We start from the raw sequence: 17,985 nt of genomic DNA on the forward strand, positions 1-17,985 counted from the left end.
GGCAAGCTTCTCAGAGTGAAGAAAAACAGTTTTGTACAATGAGAAACACATGTTCCAGAAACTTCTGGAGTTGGCATTTTTTGATAATAAGTTATAAGGCTTAATTTATCAGAGCCACAAAGTGAAGGAATTAATAATTCTTCAGCCACTGCAGCTGCCAGCATACTACTATAATGCAGAGACAGCCTCTTTGCTAATTACAAATATTATGTTTTTTAAAAAAATTAATTAATTTATTAATTTTTGGCTGTGTTGGGTCTTTGTTGCTGCGCGCGGGCTTTCTCTAGTTGCGGCGAGCGGGGGCCACTCCTCCTTGAGGTGCGTGGGCTTCTCATTGCGGTGGCTTCTCTTGTTGTGGAGCACGGGCTCTAGGCCCGCAGGCTTCAGTAGTTGTGGCACGTGGGCTTCAGTAGTTGTGGCTTGCAGGCTTTAGAGCGCAGGCTCAGTCGTTGTGGCTCACGGGCTTAGCTGCTCCAAGGCATGTGGGATCTTCCCGGACTAGGGCTCGAACCCGTGTCCCCTGCATTGGCAGGCGGATTCTTAACCACTGCGCCACCAGGGAAGCCCACCTATATTATGTTTTGCCTTTTGTCACTAACCTTCCTGGAATTATCTTTGGATAGAGTGTATGCTATGCTGGGGATCCAATTGTTTTTCTTCCATATATGGATATCTGTGACATTATGATTTATAATAAGTAATACATATTTTGTCTTCCTTTGTCCTATTTCTGGCACAGAGCTCCTAAAACCTTTGGAATTTCTGAAGCAACAGAGCAATGAAGAGGTTTTTTGTTATGTTAATGAGTTGACTTTTGGAAAGTACCAAAAGATGGGAGCTGGTTGCCAAGAGAAACAACCATGTGATTAGAGCGTTGGCACTTTTAGCATCCTCCTATCCTGCTCTGGGGAAGGGAGGGGGCTGGCCAATGATTTAATCAATCATGCCTATGTAATGAAGGCTCCACAAAAACCCAAAAGGGTGGAGTTCGAAGAATTTTCAGGTTGGTGACCTAGATGCTTCCACAAGTCATTAAGCCTGGCCCCAAACTCCACGAGGACAGAAGTTCCTTTGCTTGGGCCCTTGCTCTGTGTATCTCTTCATCTGGATGTTGATTTTTATACTTCTAATATCCTTTGTAATAAACTGGTAGTCTAGTGACTAACCTGGTTTCCTTAGTCCTGTGAGCTGCTCTAGCAAATTAATTGAACCCATGGAGGGGGTTGTGAGCACCTCTGATTTATAGCCAGTCGGCTGGAAGCACAGGTGGCAGCCTGGACTTGTGATTGGCATCTGAAGTGAAGGACTGAGCCGTTAACCTGAGGAATCTGATGCTATCTCTGGGTAGTGTGTCAGAATTGAGTTGAATTGTTGGACACCCAACTGGTGTTGGAAAGTAGCCTGGTGGTGTGGGGAGAACCACCACACATTGAAATTGGAATCAGAATCATTAATACACTACACAGTCCCAGCTCCATTCACTGAAATGTGAACCTTTTTCCAACTCTCTGTAGTTCTGGATCACAGATCAAGTTTCCAGTCTGTTTATGCATCGCTCTCAGGTATTGCTCTATTTTTTTCTATCCCTGCAGCAGTATCACATGGTCTCAAATTCTATAGCTTTATAAAGTGTCTTGCTATACGGTGGGAAAGTTCTTGCAATTCATACTTCCTCAAAAGTGTTTAATTTTTCTTGGACTTTGCAGGTCCATACATTTTTTAGGAAATTTTATAAAGTTCCACGGAAAAAGGGGCAGAGTATATTTAGGTTGGGAATACATTGACTCTATATTATGTTGGGGAAGGTTGACATCTTTAATATTGAGTCTGCCAATCCATGGACATATAATATCTTTCGATTTAACTACTTTTTAAAAAGATTTCATAATTTCCTCTATAAAGATCTTGGCCCTTTTTACTAGATTTAATTCCTCGAATAATTACGTCATAGTTTTCAGAGCTACTGTAAATTTTACCTTAAACATTTTTATTTCTGTTACTAGTTGGTATATTAAAATACAAGTGAATTTTATATACTAGTTTTGTATTTAGCAAATGCCAACTTTAAAAAAAATGTATCTAGTTTAGGCTGCGTTGGGTCTTCGTTGCGGTGAGTGGGCTTCTCATTGTGGTGGCTTCTCTTGCTGCAGAGCACGGGCTCTAGGCATGTGGGCTTCAGTAGTTGTGTCATGCGGGCTCAGTAGTTGTGGCTCACGGGCTCAGTAGTTGTGGCTTGCTGGCTCTAGAGCACAGGCTGTGTAATTGTGGCGCACGGGCTTAGTTGCTCCGTGGCATGTGGGATCTTCCTGGACCAGGGATCGAACCTGTGTCCCCTGCATTGGCAGGCAGATTCTCAACCACTGCGCCACCAGGGAAGCCCAGCAAATGCCAACTTTTCTTGTTAATTCCAACAACTTATCTGTAGATGCATTTGGATTTTCTGTGTACCATAGCCTATCACCTGTTTTTCTTCTTTTTAATATTTATTTATTTGTTTGCGCTGGGCCTTAGTTGTGGCAGGCGGGCTCCTTAGTTGCAGCATGCATGTGGAATCTAGTTCCCTGACCAGGGATTGAACCGGAACCCAGGCCCCCGGCGTTGGGAGCATAGAGTCTTAACCACTGCACCACCAGGGAAGTCCCCTATCATCTGCTTTTAATGATAATTTTATTGTTTTTCAATCCTCAACTTTCTCCTTTTCTAGATTTACTGTGCTAGCTCAGACGTCCAGCATTAGGTGGAATGGAGTGTGTGATGGTGGGAATCCTTATGTTGTTCTTAGTTTCAAAAGGAATGTTTTTAGAAGATGTAGTGGGTAAATAGTGGGCCCCCAAAGATTTGTCCAAGTCCTAACCTGACTACTTTGAAATGTGACCTTGCTTAGAAACAGGGTCTTTGCATATGTAATTAAAACTCCCAAGATGAAATCATCTTGGACTTACTTAAGAGTGGGCCCTAAATCCAATGACAAGTGTCTTTATAAGGGACAGAAGAGAAGATACGGAGACAGCGGGAAAGACCATGTGATGACAGAGGCAAAGATTGGAGGGATGTGTCCGTCCATAAGCCAGGGAACACCAAGAATCGCCAGCAGGCTAGACTTTACAAGGAAATGCAGATGGGCCAAGAAGGTTCAGGATTCTTTGTCAGTAGTTACATGAGTGTGTTCTTATAGTTATTTTTAAGCTGGAGGTTTATGTTTTATATACTTTTGTGTATATGAAACATTTCACAATTTAAAAAATTTATAACACATTATTTAACTGGAAGATGGGTAGAAGAGAAACAATTAGGAAAGGAATTTGTGGGCCATATGCTACTGTTCAGTGTTAGGATTTCAAGTTCCTTTTTAATTCTCTTAATCACATTTCAGGGTAATTTTCATTCAGTCATTCATTCATCCATTTAATACTTATTGCATTTTTCTAGTTTCAGGCACACTATGAAACAGAAGAAGAGCACGGTCTCTGTAATCAAGTTGCTTAACATCTGGTCAGGGAGAGAGACTACAATTTAGATCATGACCCCATAGGAGGGAAAAGACGATACAAGTACACAGACGGAGAGATTCAGGGGAGTGATTCCTGCAATGAGCACTTAAGAATATCTAAGCCAGAGGACGAAGAGGGTCACGGCATTCCAGACCAAGGGGAAGCATGTACAAGGAAGGTAAGGAACAAGGCACAGAAGGAACGGGGATTGATTTTGCTGGACTACAGGGTACGTATTAGGAAGCTGTGAGAGATTTGATTAAAGATACAGGCAGAGGCCAGATTAAAAGCCTTGGAAGATGTATTAGTTAGAATTAGGTTTGGCTGTGAGGGACTGATTATCCAAAATAATAGTGTAAACAAGACAGAGGTTTAGGGACTTCCCCGGTGGTCCGGTGGTTACGACGTTGCCTTCCAATGCAGGGGATGTGGGTTTGATCCCTGGTCGGGGAGCTAGGATCCCACATGCCTCGTGGCCAGAAAACCAAAACATAAAAAAACAGAAGCAATATTGTAACAAATTCAATAAAGACTTTAAAAATGGTCCACATCAAAAAAAATTTAAGAAAAAAAAAAAGAAGACAGAGGTTTATTGTTTTCTCATGTAAACCCCGTGTGTGGGTAGGTGGGGCTTCTGTGACGCTTCACTCTGAGTCCAGGACCCAGACACCCTCTCTTTTTAAGGCTCCATGGTCCAAACACAGCTAACAATTAGCACAACACAGCCTTTTAAAATAAAAGTGCTTTTATTATAAAATTCTAAAAATGTGCTTTAAAGGTCAGTCACGGGAATACTGCATAATAAGAAGAAACATATCTTCATAATCCAGACAATCACAGAGCAGATTTTATATTGTCCATGGAATTAATATTTAAAAGACATTCTTCTTCTTTTCAGTTAAGAAGAGTCTTCAGAGCACCATTATTTGAAGGAAAGGTATTTTGCGTATCAGAGTTCATCTTTGGTCTGCAATTAAGAAACAAATATTTAGAGCCATCAGGAAGTCTTCTACGAGTCAAGAAGGCTTACATTAGTCTATTAATTATTTTCCCGTAAAGATGAAAGAAGGGGAAAAAAAAAAAAGCCAAGTTATTGCTAGAGGCTTTTAGGACTATTATTTGGAATCACCCAAGGGTAAGGTCACATTGGTGGGGAACCTGAACATGTAAGGGTCTGTATTATGGTAAAAGGCTTGCGTTATGAATGGTATCAGTGAACGGCTAGAGTAGACAATGGGCAAAAAATAAACAAAGCTATCATTCTAGTCCCTAACTTCTATGAATCAGAGGAATCATTTGGTATCCCTCAAAGTCACTTAGAGATAAAAATTTAAAAAGAGGAGTGGAGAAAGGGAGCTGCCCACTTTCACTTGGAGCCAACAGAAGCGTTCTGATATCAAATCACTAACTCCATGTGGGAGCACGTTTCGATTCTGGCAATTTCTGTTTTGTCACTGGCTTTCACTGGTTTTATGGCCTTGCAGCACTGAGAGGAATTAATGCTGATGATGTATCACTTCTGAGAGCCAGTTAGTGGCAAATCAGTTCCCCCCCAAAACAAAACAGACAACCAAAACTGATCTGTAGCATGTACTGTTGTCATGGTGTAAATACTTCCACCATGTGGATTCCAAGCTACCAAAATTTAACCCCTGTGAAAAATTCCTAAGTATTTAACCATCTGTGAACTTGTATAAGCTGGCTCCATCACACCGTCGGGGATGGTAGTCACCTTATTCCTTTTAAACCCCCTTGCGAGGCAGACATAATAATTGCCAAATCTGCGCTCTCAACTGTGGTTCCAGTGCCACAGTTCTGAGTTTGTCCATTCAGAGACATGGTGCTGTTGCTGAAAATAATGTCAAGCCAGCATATTTTATATATATATATAATACATATAATAACTTTATACAATATATATTCCTTCAAATGAAAAATACCTATAATCACCGCCCCCCCCCCAACCCATCACACTGTCTTTACACACAATTATGCACACAATTTGAAGGTGATACACTGGCTTCTGGTTCTTGCTTTGCTATAATCCAGATATAGATGATTCTGAGCTAAACTCTTCTTTGGGCTCTGTTTTGTTAACTATAAAATGAAGGCATTTACTGGGTGATCTCTAAGGTCCTCTTCAACCTGCCAAGTCCATATGTGCATCTGCCTTTTATAAACAAAATCAGTATGTAGTGGTATCAACCGAGATTGCTTTTAAATGAATACTCTGTTAACATGAATAATGATGGTTATACATTTTTCCATCTCTAAACTGGGATGACGAACTCTGCAGAAAAAATCACACAGGGAGATGAAGCTCTTAGATGACAGGTGTGAAAACACTTTTCAAACTGTAAACATCTATTCAAATGCCACGTGATGTGAATTCTCACAGTGAAAAAGGCTTCCCTCCACTTTGCTGAGAGCTCACTTCACTGCATCTTAGCGCTTGCCTTTTGCCTTGTTGGGATCTATTTTATCTGCCTCTGCTAGAATGACTTGCTTGGAGGCTCCAGGAGGAATTCAGGTAGCTGTTGCCTGACTGAACGAGGAAAGGAATGAATGAAGAGTTGGATCACTGTTAGTTCTTACTCTGACACTGGCTAGAAGGTGAGTTCTGGTTACCTTCTTCGTATGGCACGTGCAAGGAAAGAGGTCATCCTCGGTCTGTGGTTCTACCCTCTTCATGCCCTCCCGGATTTGGGGCTCACTCACTTGTAAACTGGCATATTCCTGTATAGGAAACAATACAAAAACAGGCCTTATATATCACTTAACGTCCACTTTCCAAATTAGATACGCCGGAGTCTGCTAGGGCACAGTCCACTTAACTCACGTGTCAAGTGGTGATATGCAAGGTCCTCCATATTCCCCCTAAAAGCCCAACAACAGAGCTTCTGAGAGGCGGCTGACCTTTGGGCTGCCTATTTCTAAGGGACCACTCCTTGGTCTACGCTTCAGTGATATGACTCGTATGGTATTTTTTTCTGACCTTCTGCCATGTAGCGAAAATAACTGTGCTCCCCATCTTCCCTAGACTGAGAATCTGAGGACAGACTATTTCTGCCTGACCCACCATGGCTGGTACAGCCTCAGTCGCATCTTCATTCATCATGTGCTTGCTCTGGGCTAAGCTCTGGCCGAGGTGCTTAGGCTCGAAAAATGTGAGTTGAATGAATGAACTCTACCCTGTGGCTCTTTAGGAATTCAAATAGTACGTCCCCCCAGCTCCTTCTTTAGTTTACATACTTCACCATCCCCTAGGAAAGGTTATAAAGGGGGAAGGGACCAGGAATGACCAACTTTGTTCTGCAGCAGAGCCTGAGACACGGGGCTCAATATCTGCAATTCTGCAATTATGAATTAAAAAAATTTTAACTTAGATCTAGTACTATTATTAGCCAATTACTTGTTTACTACTGCATTTTTTTTTAAAAAAAGAACCTTTCAAATTGTCAGATACTCTCTGATTACAATGCCTAAATGGGTAGGTCCATAAAAAAAATTTCCAAGAAAAGTCATGGCCCATATGGGGTCAGCACAACAGGTCCAAACATACCTTGCACTGTATAGAAAAAGAAACGGTAAGGCAGCAGCAATATTGTACAGAGAGGAAATGTGAATCCACGCACAGTAACTCTGTAGGATCAGAAGCCAATTTTCTAACCACATACCACATGGTTCTAACATTAATACTTTTCTTTTAAGGTTGTAGCATTCTCCATTAGCTAATCTTTGGCTTTCTACTATTTTCATTATTATTTAATATTTATCCCTGATTTTTGCCTACAGAGGTATACATATATCTCCTTAATGAATATACTATTAGAAATTGTTAAGTGAAATATTACTTGCTACTAACTTGACCAATTACAAGTATGTCTATTTTCTTAGAAAATACTGACCTGGAAAAGTTTAAAATAATAACAGAATATGTCATCACCCATGAGATTATTTCTTGCAAATTCTTGTCCTGTTTTTGCTATCTTCTTTGCCTGTGGGAACAAGAATAATATCCTTTAATGAAACATATTTTTCCCCATACAGACATATGCTAACTGATCTTCAGAGTACGTTTTAGTGGGACAACAGTGGAAAAAATATCTTTGGGGTCTTGTGCGGTAAAGGGAACATTTAACAGAGTATGTTTGTTCAAATCAAAGGGACAATTTTAAGACTCGAAAGTTTGAGAAGTCATATTGGGCCTTCTAGAATTGGCCTCTCTTGGAGAGAAAAGGCATACAATAATTGAACTAACAATGACTTTGCAAAGTAAATGTAAGATGAAGCTTAATACACTGCCTTAACAATTTTCAGCAGACAATTAGTTTGATGCTTCTTTCATGCAATCCCTCATTTTAATCCATAGCACAGTTAGTTTTTCCTCCTGCCAGGCTGGCCATCTTCATTTTCATATTGCTAGAGGAGGTGAGGCAGTGCTTGGGGCTCAAATCAAACTGACTAAAAGAGAGAGCATAATCAAGGCCAAGGTTTAGCTTTTTGTGTCATGTGCAGAGTGGACACAGCTAATCCAAGCCACTATGCCTGTGTTTACCCTGAAGGGATCTGTGCTATCCGCGGGGAGGTGGCTTCCCATTTACAGGTAAGGGTCTACATTTAAGCATCCCGAATGCTTTCCAGGCACAAGACATTGAAAGTGAATCCATGATAATTGGGGTACAAAGAGACTGACCTTACCTCTTCATCGTGATCTTTTGCCCATTTAAGTTTTTCTAGGAGATCGCTCAGGTTGCTTTTAACTGGAATGTAGTGTTTCCAGGGCTGCAGTTCATTATAAAAGTGTTCATAGTAGATGGAGTCCTGCTTCAGCACCACACTGTCACCTACTAGCAGATATGGTAGGCGATAGGCTGCAACGGTGCCATCGACGTTTATCTGATACTTATGCTGCAAACAGCAGTAAAGTAGAAGAACCTCCATTAAATTTCCTTTTTCCCACTCTTTTTTATTCTCCTTCTCTTTCCACACATCAAACCTCAGATACAAACTGGCCAGATTTTGCCCTTGGCCTCCACCACTTAGTAAGCGCTATTATATATAACATGCTGACCTAGAGCTAAGGGCACATTTTGATGTTCTCCCAAGTTTCAAAAAGGGTCCACAAGGCTAACGGTGGGGCAGCCAATAAAATTATAAAACTGTTGTCCTAAGGCTACAACCTAAGGAAAGATTTATCGTGACTCTGTAATCCCTTTAATACTTTCTTGATGGTACATGAGCACCTCACGATGGCACATTCTATGCTGCGTTACCTTTTAACATCAGGTGGCCACAAGCAAGTTTTAATGAAATTAACAAGCTCTGGGGCAAGAACATCTATGAATCAAAATGTTTATAGCACTGTGGTAGTCAACAGTCTTTAGCTGTAGCAAATTCAACAGGTAGAAAGAAAGCAAAGGTCTGACAAAACACCCTCTGAGGAGGGATGGCTGGTATCAGATTTGATTTGGTATCAAATCCCCCATTTCTTTCCAAAATTTCTGTGATATGCATGTGGAAGAAACACAGACAATTCAACTTATGGCCTTCTTTAGGTCTTCCTCGTACCAGGTAACCCATCAAAAGAAAATCAGGCCATTTACAGCACAGACAGCTAATCACTGGCCTTCCTACCTGCGGGAGACAGCTGACTACTTTTTGGCCCACTTTTCCCTTCACCACATGGGGCTTCAAAACCCCTCAGTGGTCTAGAGATCAGGGAAGTATCCACTGCTTGAAAAAGGGGAGTTGTCAGCGAAAGGATCCATCCTGGGGAAACAGGAACAATGCACATTCTAGACACAGAAAGTGTGTAGCGTCCCCAGAGTTCCTGGGCAGAGCGTTTGGATGGATTCCAAGTCATTTCCCTACCGGAAGGCCCGATAAGAGACACCTGGTTTATATTTCTTCTTTAGTCTATTGTGATGCTATGGCTCTGGGGAGAAATATTTGTAAAATTACTTACATGTATTTATTAATAAAAAAGGATTTGGAGCTGAAATGTGCTCTTCTTGAGGGTCAGTTGGGGGAAAAATTATAGTTCTACCCAGGTCCCAAGCTCCTGTGGTGCCTATTTAACATCAGGTCTAGGTACTGAGTACAACCCAGGTTGCCCCCCTAGGAACTGGTTAGTCCCTGGGGCTCCATTCCTTACTGTTTCTAAAATGTGCTCACCTCTCCCACCCCCTGTAATTTACAGGCCTCCAATTCCCGCCCCCAAATGCAGGTATTTGGAAAAACACAAAGGATTGGCCACGGATGATGTCATACCTTGAAGAAATCAAAAAATGAAATGTGTTTCACAATGGGACCATACAGGCTCTCATCATGTTTAAAGAAGAAAAAGTTGGTGAAAGCAGCATCTATGAGTTCCGGGTGTTTTCTGCTGAGTTTAACCAACTCAAGTCTCTCTTTTCGGCTGTCTCGCCCTCTCCAGACAGCTGTGGAGTTTTTGCTTTCCCAGGGAGGACCCGTGTTGGCTTGCACAGACATCATATCCAGACTGACTCTGGAAGACAGAGAGTGCAACAGATTTTTCTCCCAAACCATCACACTGCAAGGGTTGTTGGGAAAGAACTCACCAAGGAAAGAAAACCAAGGCTCTGGGTCGTCTGGGACCCGTCTCTCACCGGCCCATGGTTTCGAGGACAGAGTCAGTCAGGTCGTAAGTAGGCATCACGATATCCTTGGAATCTGTGGAGCCACACCAGGAAAAGATCGGATGGATGTTTGAATCGGATTTCTTTTTTTCCAAAGGCCAGTCTCCCAAATTAACAAAAAACTCCACATCGGGCATCTTCACCTACGAAAAGAAAGCCAAGATGGTTAAAATGATGGTACAGTTTTTCATATCAGCCATTTCACTATCATTGTCAAAACTCCACTAAAACCCTGCTAAAGCACACTACACCCAGGGACAGGATTCAGCATATGGCAAGCCTCCTTTAGGCTCAAAGTAGGTTTAGTACCAAAATGATTTTACTGTAAAGTATCTTCTTTTCTTAAAAATATTTACTTATTTATTTATTATTTTGGCTGCACTGGGTCTTAGTTGCGGCACGCGGGATCTTCATTGCGGCACGTGGGATCGTCATTGTGGTATGAGGAATCTTTTAGCTGTGGCATGCATGCAGGATCTAGTTCCCCAACCAGGGATCGAACCCAGGTCGCCTGCACTGGGAGCGCGGAGTCTTACCCACTGGACCACCAGGGAAGTCCCAGGTATTTTCATCTATAATATACTGTTTGGGGTTGAGTGTATCCCCCCAAAAGATATGCTGAAGTCCTAAACCCCAGTATCTCAGAATGACCTTATTTGGAAATAGGGCTGCTGCAGATGTATTTAGTTAAGATGAGATCCTACTGGAGTAGGGTGGACCCTTAATCCAATATGACTGGTGTCCTTGTGAGAAGAGATGAAGATGTCAAAACACACAAGGATTAACACCATGTGACAACAGAGCGGAGTGATGCAGCTGCAAACCAGGAACACCAAGGATTGCCGGGCACCCCCAGAAACTAGGAAGAGCCAAGAAAGGATCCCCCCTATAGGTTTTAGAGGAAGCACTGCCTTGCTGACACCTTGATTTCGGACTTCTAGCCTCCAGAATTGTGAGAGAACAAATTGCTGCTGTTTTTAAGCCACCCAGTTTACAGTACTTTGTTACAGCATCCCTAGGAGACTAATACAGGTACACTACCTGACATAAAACTTCAGAATAGTATATAGTACTTAAGGGTCCAGAATAGAACAACCCTGGTATTGTTATTATTTTTACTTTGAAAAATTATAGTGTAAAATTGGGCTCAAATTGTCTATTATACATCTGAGAAAAGAAATACTTACTTTTCTAGTCAAAGAAAGTAGTATGGCATCCATGAAAATTCTAAAACCTACATGTTCACCGTGAGTCTTGATATAAACCTAGAAGAGAATTGAATGTTTATTCTGTTAGTCTAAAAGTACCCGCTGACTTCACTGAGATCAATCTTATCACAATGATCTGCAGAATGATTTTTAATAAAACTATGTAGCTAGTTGTAGCCAAATGGTCAAAATCAAAAATCACTAAGGCAAGCAAACCTCAGTCATGAATTGTACCTTGTTATCCTTCAAGGTATAATGACACAAGCTCTGTCTTTGTCCAAATCTTTTCGGGATTTCTGTTGCAATCTTTTCTGGATCAATGGTAGGGAAATGTGCCAGATCTCTCTGAATTTGAGTAATGGTTTCTGGGCAGTTCATCTCGCGTAGCCAGGCTGCACTGTCTTCCAAAGGACAGTCACAATTCTCATGGTAAACTGGCCCTAATTACACACAAGGAACAAAGTATACAGTAATAATTTCACTCAGCATTTGAAACATGTAACAAATATTTGTAATGTGACTTCACAAGTTTTGCCCAGTTAGATAGGGAAGGCAATTTGATGGAAAACATATTTTAAAAAGAAAAACATTTTTATTACTCTGGTGTATCTCAAGTTAAGTCTGTTCTGACCACTCTTCACAGATAGGTGTTACGATATTTTCACAGTCAGGCCCACTTGGCACGAGTTCAAAAGAAAGCCAACGGTGCTACTTTTTGCTCTAAGTGGCTACCATAGTCCATTACTCTTTTTTTTTTTTTTTTCTTTTTTGGCGGTGCGGCCTGTAGGATCTTAGTTCCCTGACCAGGGATCGAACCCATGCCTCCTGCAGAGTCTTAACCATTGGACCACCACTTCCAATGGACCATTGGAAGTTCCCATAGTCCATTACTCTTTTTTTTTTTAAATTAATTTTTATTGGAGTATCATTGCTTTACAATGTTGTTAGTTTCTGCTGTACAGCAAAGCATTACTCTTTATGTTTTGTGTACTTAAGAATAACCAAACATTGGTAAAAGGATATCAGAGGAGTATACCTGTTTTAATGAAAGACAAAATGATAAGAAATTTATATTTCAATGGTCTATTATACAAACTAGTTCTTAAAGTGTCTAAGGTACTCTTCTCAATGGATAAATCATCATAAGTAACAATACAAATGGGCATTCCCTGGCGGTTCAGTGGTTAGGACTCCACACTTCCACTACCGGGGCCTGGGTTCGATCCCTGGTGGGGGAACTAAGATACTGCAAGCCTTGAGGTGAGGCAAAAACAAAAAAGCCAACCAAAAAAACCAATACAAATAAATAAAACACCCCTACTATGTTTAGTATAATATATTTTTTTAAAGAAAATATAAAGAAGCAAAGTAATCCTCAAAACACCTATTTCATTAATATTATAATGAATTAATTACGTGTTTATAGAAATAATACTAACATAATATAGAATCTGAATTGAGATTTTACTGTCATTTATTTCTATGAGTCTCAGACTGTCACCTGACCCAGGCAGTAGTGGACAATGGGACATCTTTTGAAGGTTGAGCAGGTTATATGGTACTGTGTGGTCCTGGTGGAGTGTGGGGAAGAAACGGAGGCACTTTCTAGAAAAACGTTTGCCTTTCGTGGAGCAAGGGGATAAGGAAGATTCATGTGTCTGTATACACCCTGTTTCTCTAATATTTTAGGGTACTGTCTCTGCTGAGAGGGAATGATATGGCTCTAGGTAAGAACGTTGTACTCTTATCCTATATAAGAAAAAAGAATTTCTCTGGAAAATAGCACTGAAACAAAACAAAAAAAACCACAGTCAATTCCCCCTCTCTCCCATCAAGTCCTCTTTCTTCCTGAAGTGATCGACCAAATTTCAATAACGCTCATCAGTTACTTAAGTCATATATCTCTAATTAAGAAAGCGCCATCGATGACCGTATATATAGCTTCATAGTTCTTGCTAATGTTGTGCCTTTAGGGAGCAAATTCTCTCTTAATATGTTCTTTCCTCTTTAGCAAATTGTAATTTCCATTTGAATCGTGCATTTCTCTCTTATACCAGGATTCTCAATTTAGCTTTCAAGTAGGAAATGTCTATTTTTTTCTTTTAGTGAAAAAAATACCATGCTAACTTTTTGTTGAGCAAATGACATGTATTATTGTGTTCAAATACTGCTGTGTTAAAATTATGTTCCAAATTACCTTTTAAAATATATGGAGACCTGGCCACATGTTGACCTTGGAATTTGGCTTCTATCTTCAGATTTGCGTAGCTCGCATACATTCTGTATCTTACTATGAAGGACCCATCCTTTCGGTCTAGAATCTGGACACCCACTCTAGTGAATTGCTCATCTGGGGCTGAGATTTTAATCTGGAACACTTTTTCACCCGGGGAAGATGTGAATCTGTGATGGGAAGTACAATGAGATACAAAGATTATTTTAAGAAACAACCCTGCAAAGATTATGTTCTGTAGTCTGTGAACCTTCCTATTCTCCTCCATGTTCTCCCCCTAACATACGCTTGTTTCTTTTTCCTTATGCTTTTAGTACCAGAATGAATAGGATGGATCAGAGAGGAAAAAAAGAAGAGGATTACAATGGCCAAGATAACATAAAACAGTTTTATTAGAAAATTGCAAGGAGATATGTTGACTACTAATTTATGTAAACATAGAACATACTTATGCATTTCATATATAAAAATAGTCTTATCAACCTACTATTTATTTCATGCCCATCTGGAAATTTGTGATCAAATGGTGCCTCTAAAGATAATGATTTTCTGAAAAATCTCTCTCAAAGATTTTTTTTAAAGAATCAGTATTATAAATCATGCTCAGCCATGGGCAAAAGCTAGTAGGTAGTATATCACCCAAGTGACGTTGTACAAAAGTTTTTTTTGGAGTGAGTGCTCTGGCTGTCACGATTAAGGTGGTATTTAGTTTCCCCAATCGTACTATTTATAGACAAGTGACAAAATTTATAACTCTCCTTTTCTTTGCTTTGGGAAACTTCTTAGTCCCAAGATTTTCTGCCTACAAAATACAGTCAGCATCCACCAATTAAACAAAAGACAATCATTTCAGAAGTAAGTGAATTCTACAAATACGTTTTAAGTATACTTTTAACCGTTGAATTCAGTGGAACGAAATAAAGTTGTAACAAACATAGGAGATTCATATTTTGATACGTTCCCCCTCCACTCTGAAGTTTCAAATAGTGCTTTATTTTTCTTTTTTGAGTTTCAAAACCCGCTTACCTGCAGAGGTCCACCTGAAAACAGAGAAAGGTGAAACCAACCAGTTTCTAACAACTGGGTTTAAATTCCTTATAACAGTTTATGCAAAAATAATTAGAAAGAGTACTTTCAGCAAAGTACAGGAGTTTGTTCCCCAGTCATGGGGAAATCCCTATCAAAATAGGCAGGAGAAGAGCTAATTCGAAATTATTTGTAAAGCTACAGAGAAAAATTGATTGGGTGGGGTAAAAAGTTACAACCAGATGTGAATAGCACCCAGATGTCCTGGATTTTTAAACTGCTGTGGAGAAACGAGTTCTTGGGCGGATAAAACTTAAGGGGAAAACTAGTAAGTTTTAACTGCATTCCAAAATAGTCAGGGAGCCATTGCTCGACTTACTTATTTCCTGATGTGTCCACCGCCTGGATGTAGAAATAGCGCGCGGGAAGGACCACAGCTGCTTTGAGCCCGGGTCCCCATATTTCGCTCTTCTCCGGGCTCAGTCGCCTCTCTCCGCCGGTCTCGGCCAGTGCTGGAACTGTCCCCAGAAAGAAGCAGTAAAGCAGCAAAGTGCTAAACATTTACAAGATGGACTCAAAATGATCCACAGATAAATGAAGTGGAAGAGGTGGACGGAACCAGCCGCGGCTCCGGCAGGGGCACGTCGGCCGATCGCAGCAGCAGACGCGGCTCCAAGTGGGGTCCTTTGCTGTGCTGGGCAGGCGCGTGGGTCTCCCCGGAAAGGTCACAACCGGGGCGCTGGCTTGTCCAGCTGAAAGGTGCCAGTAGTTCTGCTGAAATGCGCAAGGACCTCGCCGCTCCTCTTCCTCGGGATAACAACAAACTTGCGTTGCCTCTGTAACTGGAGCATCATTGAGGGCGAACTCGTCTCAGGTTCCAGCCCAAGGTGCACGGCGAGGTGATTGGCCCGCGCGTCCGCCCGGACTGAGTAAGGTCTCCTCCAAGTGGATGGCGCAGTGGACACGCGTCCCGGCGCCAGGGCTTCCTGGGACGTGTAGTTCGCGACAGGACTAGCGGAAATCCCGCCAGGTTTTACCATCTCTCACTTGTTTATTTACTTTGCCGTCACCGCTTGCAGGGGACAAATAAATAGTAGCTGTCCAATAGAGGGGCACGCGGGCCTGGAGGCACAGCTAAGATTTTTTTTAAAAATTGTCACTCTGTCCCCCGCACGTGCAGAGGGCAGGTATAAAACACGATGAAAGGAAGGTGTTGTCAATGATATCTGACGATCGGTCGCCCGGCACAGCCGTCAGGGCGCTGTCCCCGCGCGCTCCGATGGGACGAGAGACGCCAGCCCCAGGGTAACCGGAGGCGCGTCGCGGGCCAAGCACTGGAAGCTGTGATCCGGGACCGGTGCCGGGCTCCGCCGCGGCCGCAGAGACCCGACCCCACCGGACAGGCCAGAGGTACATCGGGCTGTGGGCAGGGGCCGAGGTGGCCGCCGGCGACTGTGCGCTGCGCCCTCCGCCGGGCACTGGAGCGCCGCGGGCCAGGCCTGCCGCCGCCCACCTGCTCTCTGCGTCGCCAACGCAGCCTGCACGCCGGGGGGTCCTGGCCTCTCCGGTGCCCGGTGGCCATCCGAGTGGACGCCAGTGCGTGGGGACCCGTCCTCCGGGGAAGAAGTGGGGTGAAGAGCTGGGTCGCAGGGTGGAGGGAAGGGTCCGGGAGAGAAAGGACGAGTCCTCTCGGGAACAAAGCCCGATTTGGAGGGACCGCGGGGATACCGGTGGCTCCCGCCCGGCGGCAGTCTCCACGCCACGCTCGGCAGGGCCCGGGACCGGAACGCGCGGTGGCCGTCCCCTTGCCCCTGCACGCCCGCCCGGGGCCAGCGCGGTCGCAGGAGGGGTCACGGTCAGCTCCGAAATCGTACCGGGAGCCTCCTCCTCCCCTTCCCCCCTTCTCTCGACCTTTTCTGCTGCCCCCCCAAACTCTGATGGGCCGGTGGAACCGCCAGCCAAAGCGGGCCTGGGCGGGGGTTTTCTTTACTGTTTCCTTTTCGGCAATTGTCATTAGTAATGCTATCAACTCGTGCATTCAAAAGCTCGAATCGGGGGCTCCCTCTTCTCCCGGGAACAGTGATCTGCCCGCGTCCCATCCCCCCCCCCCCCCCAGGCGCCCTGAGCACCCGCGCGTCCCCGGGCCCCCGGGCGGGTAGGAGGCGGACACCCCGCCGGCCTCTGCCCGCTCCGCGTCGCCGAGAACTCCGGCTTCCCGCCGGGCGGAGGGCGGGAGGAGGGGCCCGGAGGCCTCGCTGCGGGGACCCGGGGACGCGCGGCCCGCGAAGGCGCCGGGACCGCCGAGCGGCGCGGGCAGGGGGCGCCGGCGCGCTCCTTCCTCTCCGCCCGCGCCGCCTCCGCACACAGCGGCTCCGCGCGGCGGGGACGGGCCTGCGCGATTGTCGCCTTCATCCTGGGGGCCTCCAGGCGCCGCGAGCTTCGCAGAGAAGGGCGGAGGGCCCTCCGCTCGCCTGCCCGGGAGCCTGGGCTCGACGCTGGCCGGAGTGCGGGAGGACCCCCGGTATCCTTCGGAGGCCGGCCCCTCTGCCTGGGAAGGGGCTCAGGTCTGACCGCGGAAGGGGCGTGGAGGGCGTGGGGAGGGGTCTGGAGGGGAAGGACCGAGATCAGACCTGCTGAGGTTTAGTGCGTCTGGCCCTCGGAAGAATATTCCATCCTTAGTAAGTCCTTACCTGCCCCTGCGTCTCAGCGGCCTTCCGTGCAGAATACAGATCATAATAGTTGTCATACGTGGAAGGCTTTACTGAAGAGACTTTTTAAGATGTTTAGTTCTCTAAGCAAACTTGATGCTTAAAAATAAGGATTTAAGAATCTAACCAGAAAAGAGAGTGTAACCCAGGCCATGAACATTGGATTTACAAATGTTTATTTTACAGAGCAGTTCCTTCCAGGGACTTAAAGATCGTTACTGCAGCGGTGCATTTAAAGCTGGCCATTTTATAAAATTTCTTTTGCACAGAGTTAAACAGTACTTCTGTTGCTTGTGATATGATTTTATGAATAAATCATTAAATCATTGAGCTTAGGTCCTGCAATCACTTTTATTAGTAAATCTTCATACAGCATGACGTCGTTTACTGGATTAGGGAACCTCAGTTCTCACAGATGAGAACCAGGAAGGAGAAAAAGAGTGCCCTCGGCTAGAACTCCAGCTCTTGATTGCTAAGGCCACTCCTGGTGGCCTCCTGAATCTAGGTTCCTAATCCCTGGCTTACAGTAATACCCAGCATGGTGCAGGGACTTAAAAATATCTGTTGATGAGACTTCTACAAATTGCCCTGGGGATACAGTAGGCAGGAAAACCAGACTTGCAGGAGACAGACATTCATCATGTAAACACACTAACA

The 17,985-nt window shown here is 43.7% G+C and overlaps 2 protein-coding genes and 1 long non-coding RNA gene across 14 annotated transcripts in view; 2 read left to right on the forward strand and 1 right to left on the reverse strand.

Moving 5' to 3' along the window:
* POGLUT2 (protein O-glucosyltransferase 2) overlaps window positions 1-15,193 on the reverse strand; it is a gene marked incomplete at its 5' end in the record, with an annotated part of 22,254 nt that extends 7,061 nt beyond the window's left edge. For 2 of the 5 annotated variants that reach the window (XR_014237203.1, XM_082366120.1), the window contains 9 exons: window positions 6,087-6,227; window positions 7,400-7,489; window positions 8,193-8,402; window positions 9,765-10,002; window positions 10,124-10,296; window positions 11,341-11,418; window positions 11,596-11,801; window positions 13,559-13,764; window positions 15,000-15,181. Coding sequence is in view for 4 of the 5 variants with exons in the window: in XM_082366120.1 (XP_082222246.1) it covers window positions 6,087-6,227; window positions 7,400-7,489; window positions 8,193-8,402; window positions 9,765-10,002; window positions 10,124-10,296; window positions 11,341-11,418; window positions 11,596-11,801; window positions 13,559-13,764; window positions 15,000-15,181 (1,524 nt within the window). The other 3 variants (XM_082366122.1, XM_082366121.1, XM_082366123.1) reach the window with 3 other exon arrangements.
* On the forward strand, window positions 10,305-13,538 carry LOC309616036. Its single transcript, XR_014237222.1, has 3 exons — window positions 10,305-10,449; window positions 10,546-10,715; window positions 12,855-13,538. It is a non-coding gene; the product is annotated as an uncharacterized lncRNA (long non-coding RNA).
* Window positions 15,194-15,892: 699 nt separating the features above from the next.
* BIVM (basic, immunoglobulin-like variable motif containing) overlaps window positions 15,893-17,985 on the forward strand; it is a 24,462-nt gene continuing 22,369 nt past the window's right edge. For 4 of the 8 annotated variants that reach the window (XM_082366126.1, XM_082366132.1, XM_082366133.1 and 1 more), the window contains exon 1: window positions 15,893-16,030. The gene's annotated coding sequence lies outside the window, so the exon portion shown is untranslated. Of the gene's footprint in view, window positions 16,031-16,055; window positions 16,476-16,503; window positions 17,185-17,274; window positions 17,299-17,985 lie in introns of those variants that run through there. The other 4 variants (XM_082366134.1, XM_082366129.1, XM_082366127.1 and 1 more) reach the window with 4 other exon arrangements.

Source organism: Balaenoptera borealis (assembly GCF_965194805.1).
Source record: "Balaenoptera borealis genome assembly, chromosome: 18".
Taxonomy (NCBI): domain Eukaryota; kingdom Metazoa; phylum Chordata; class Mammalia; order Artiodactyla; family Balaenopteridae; genus Balaenoptera; species Balaenoptera borealis.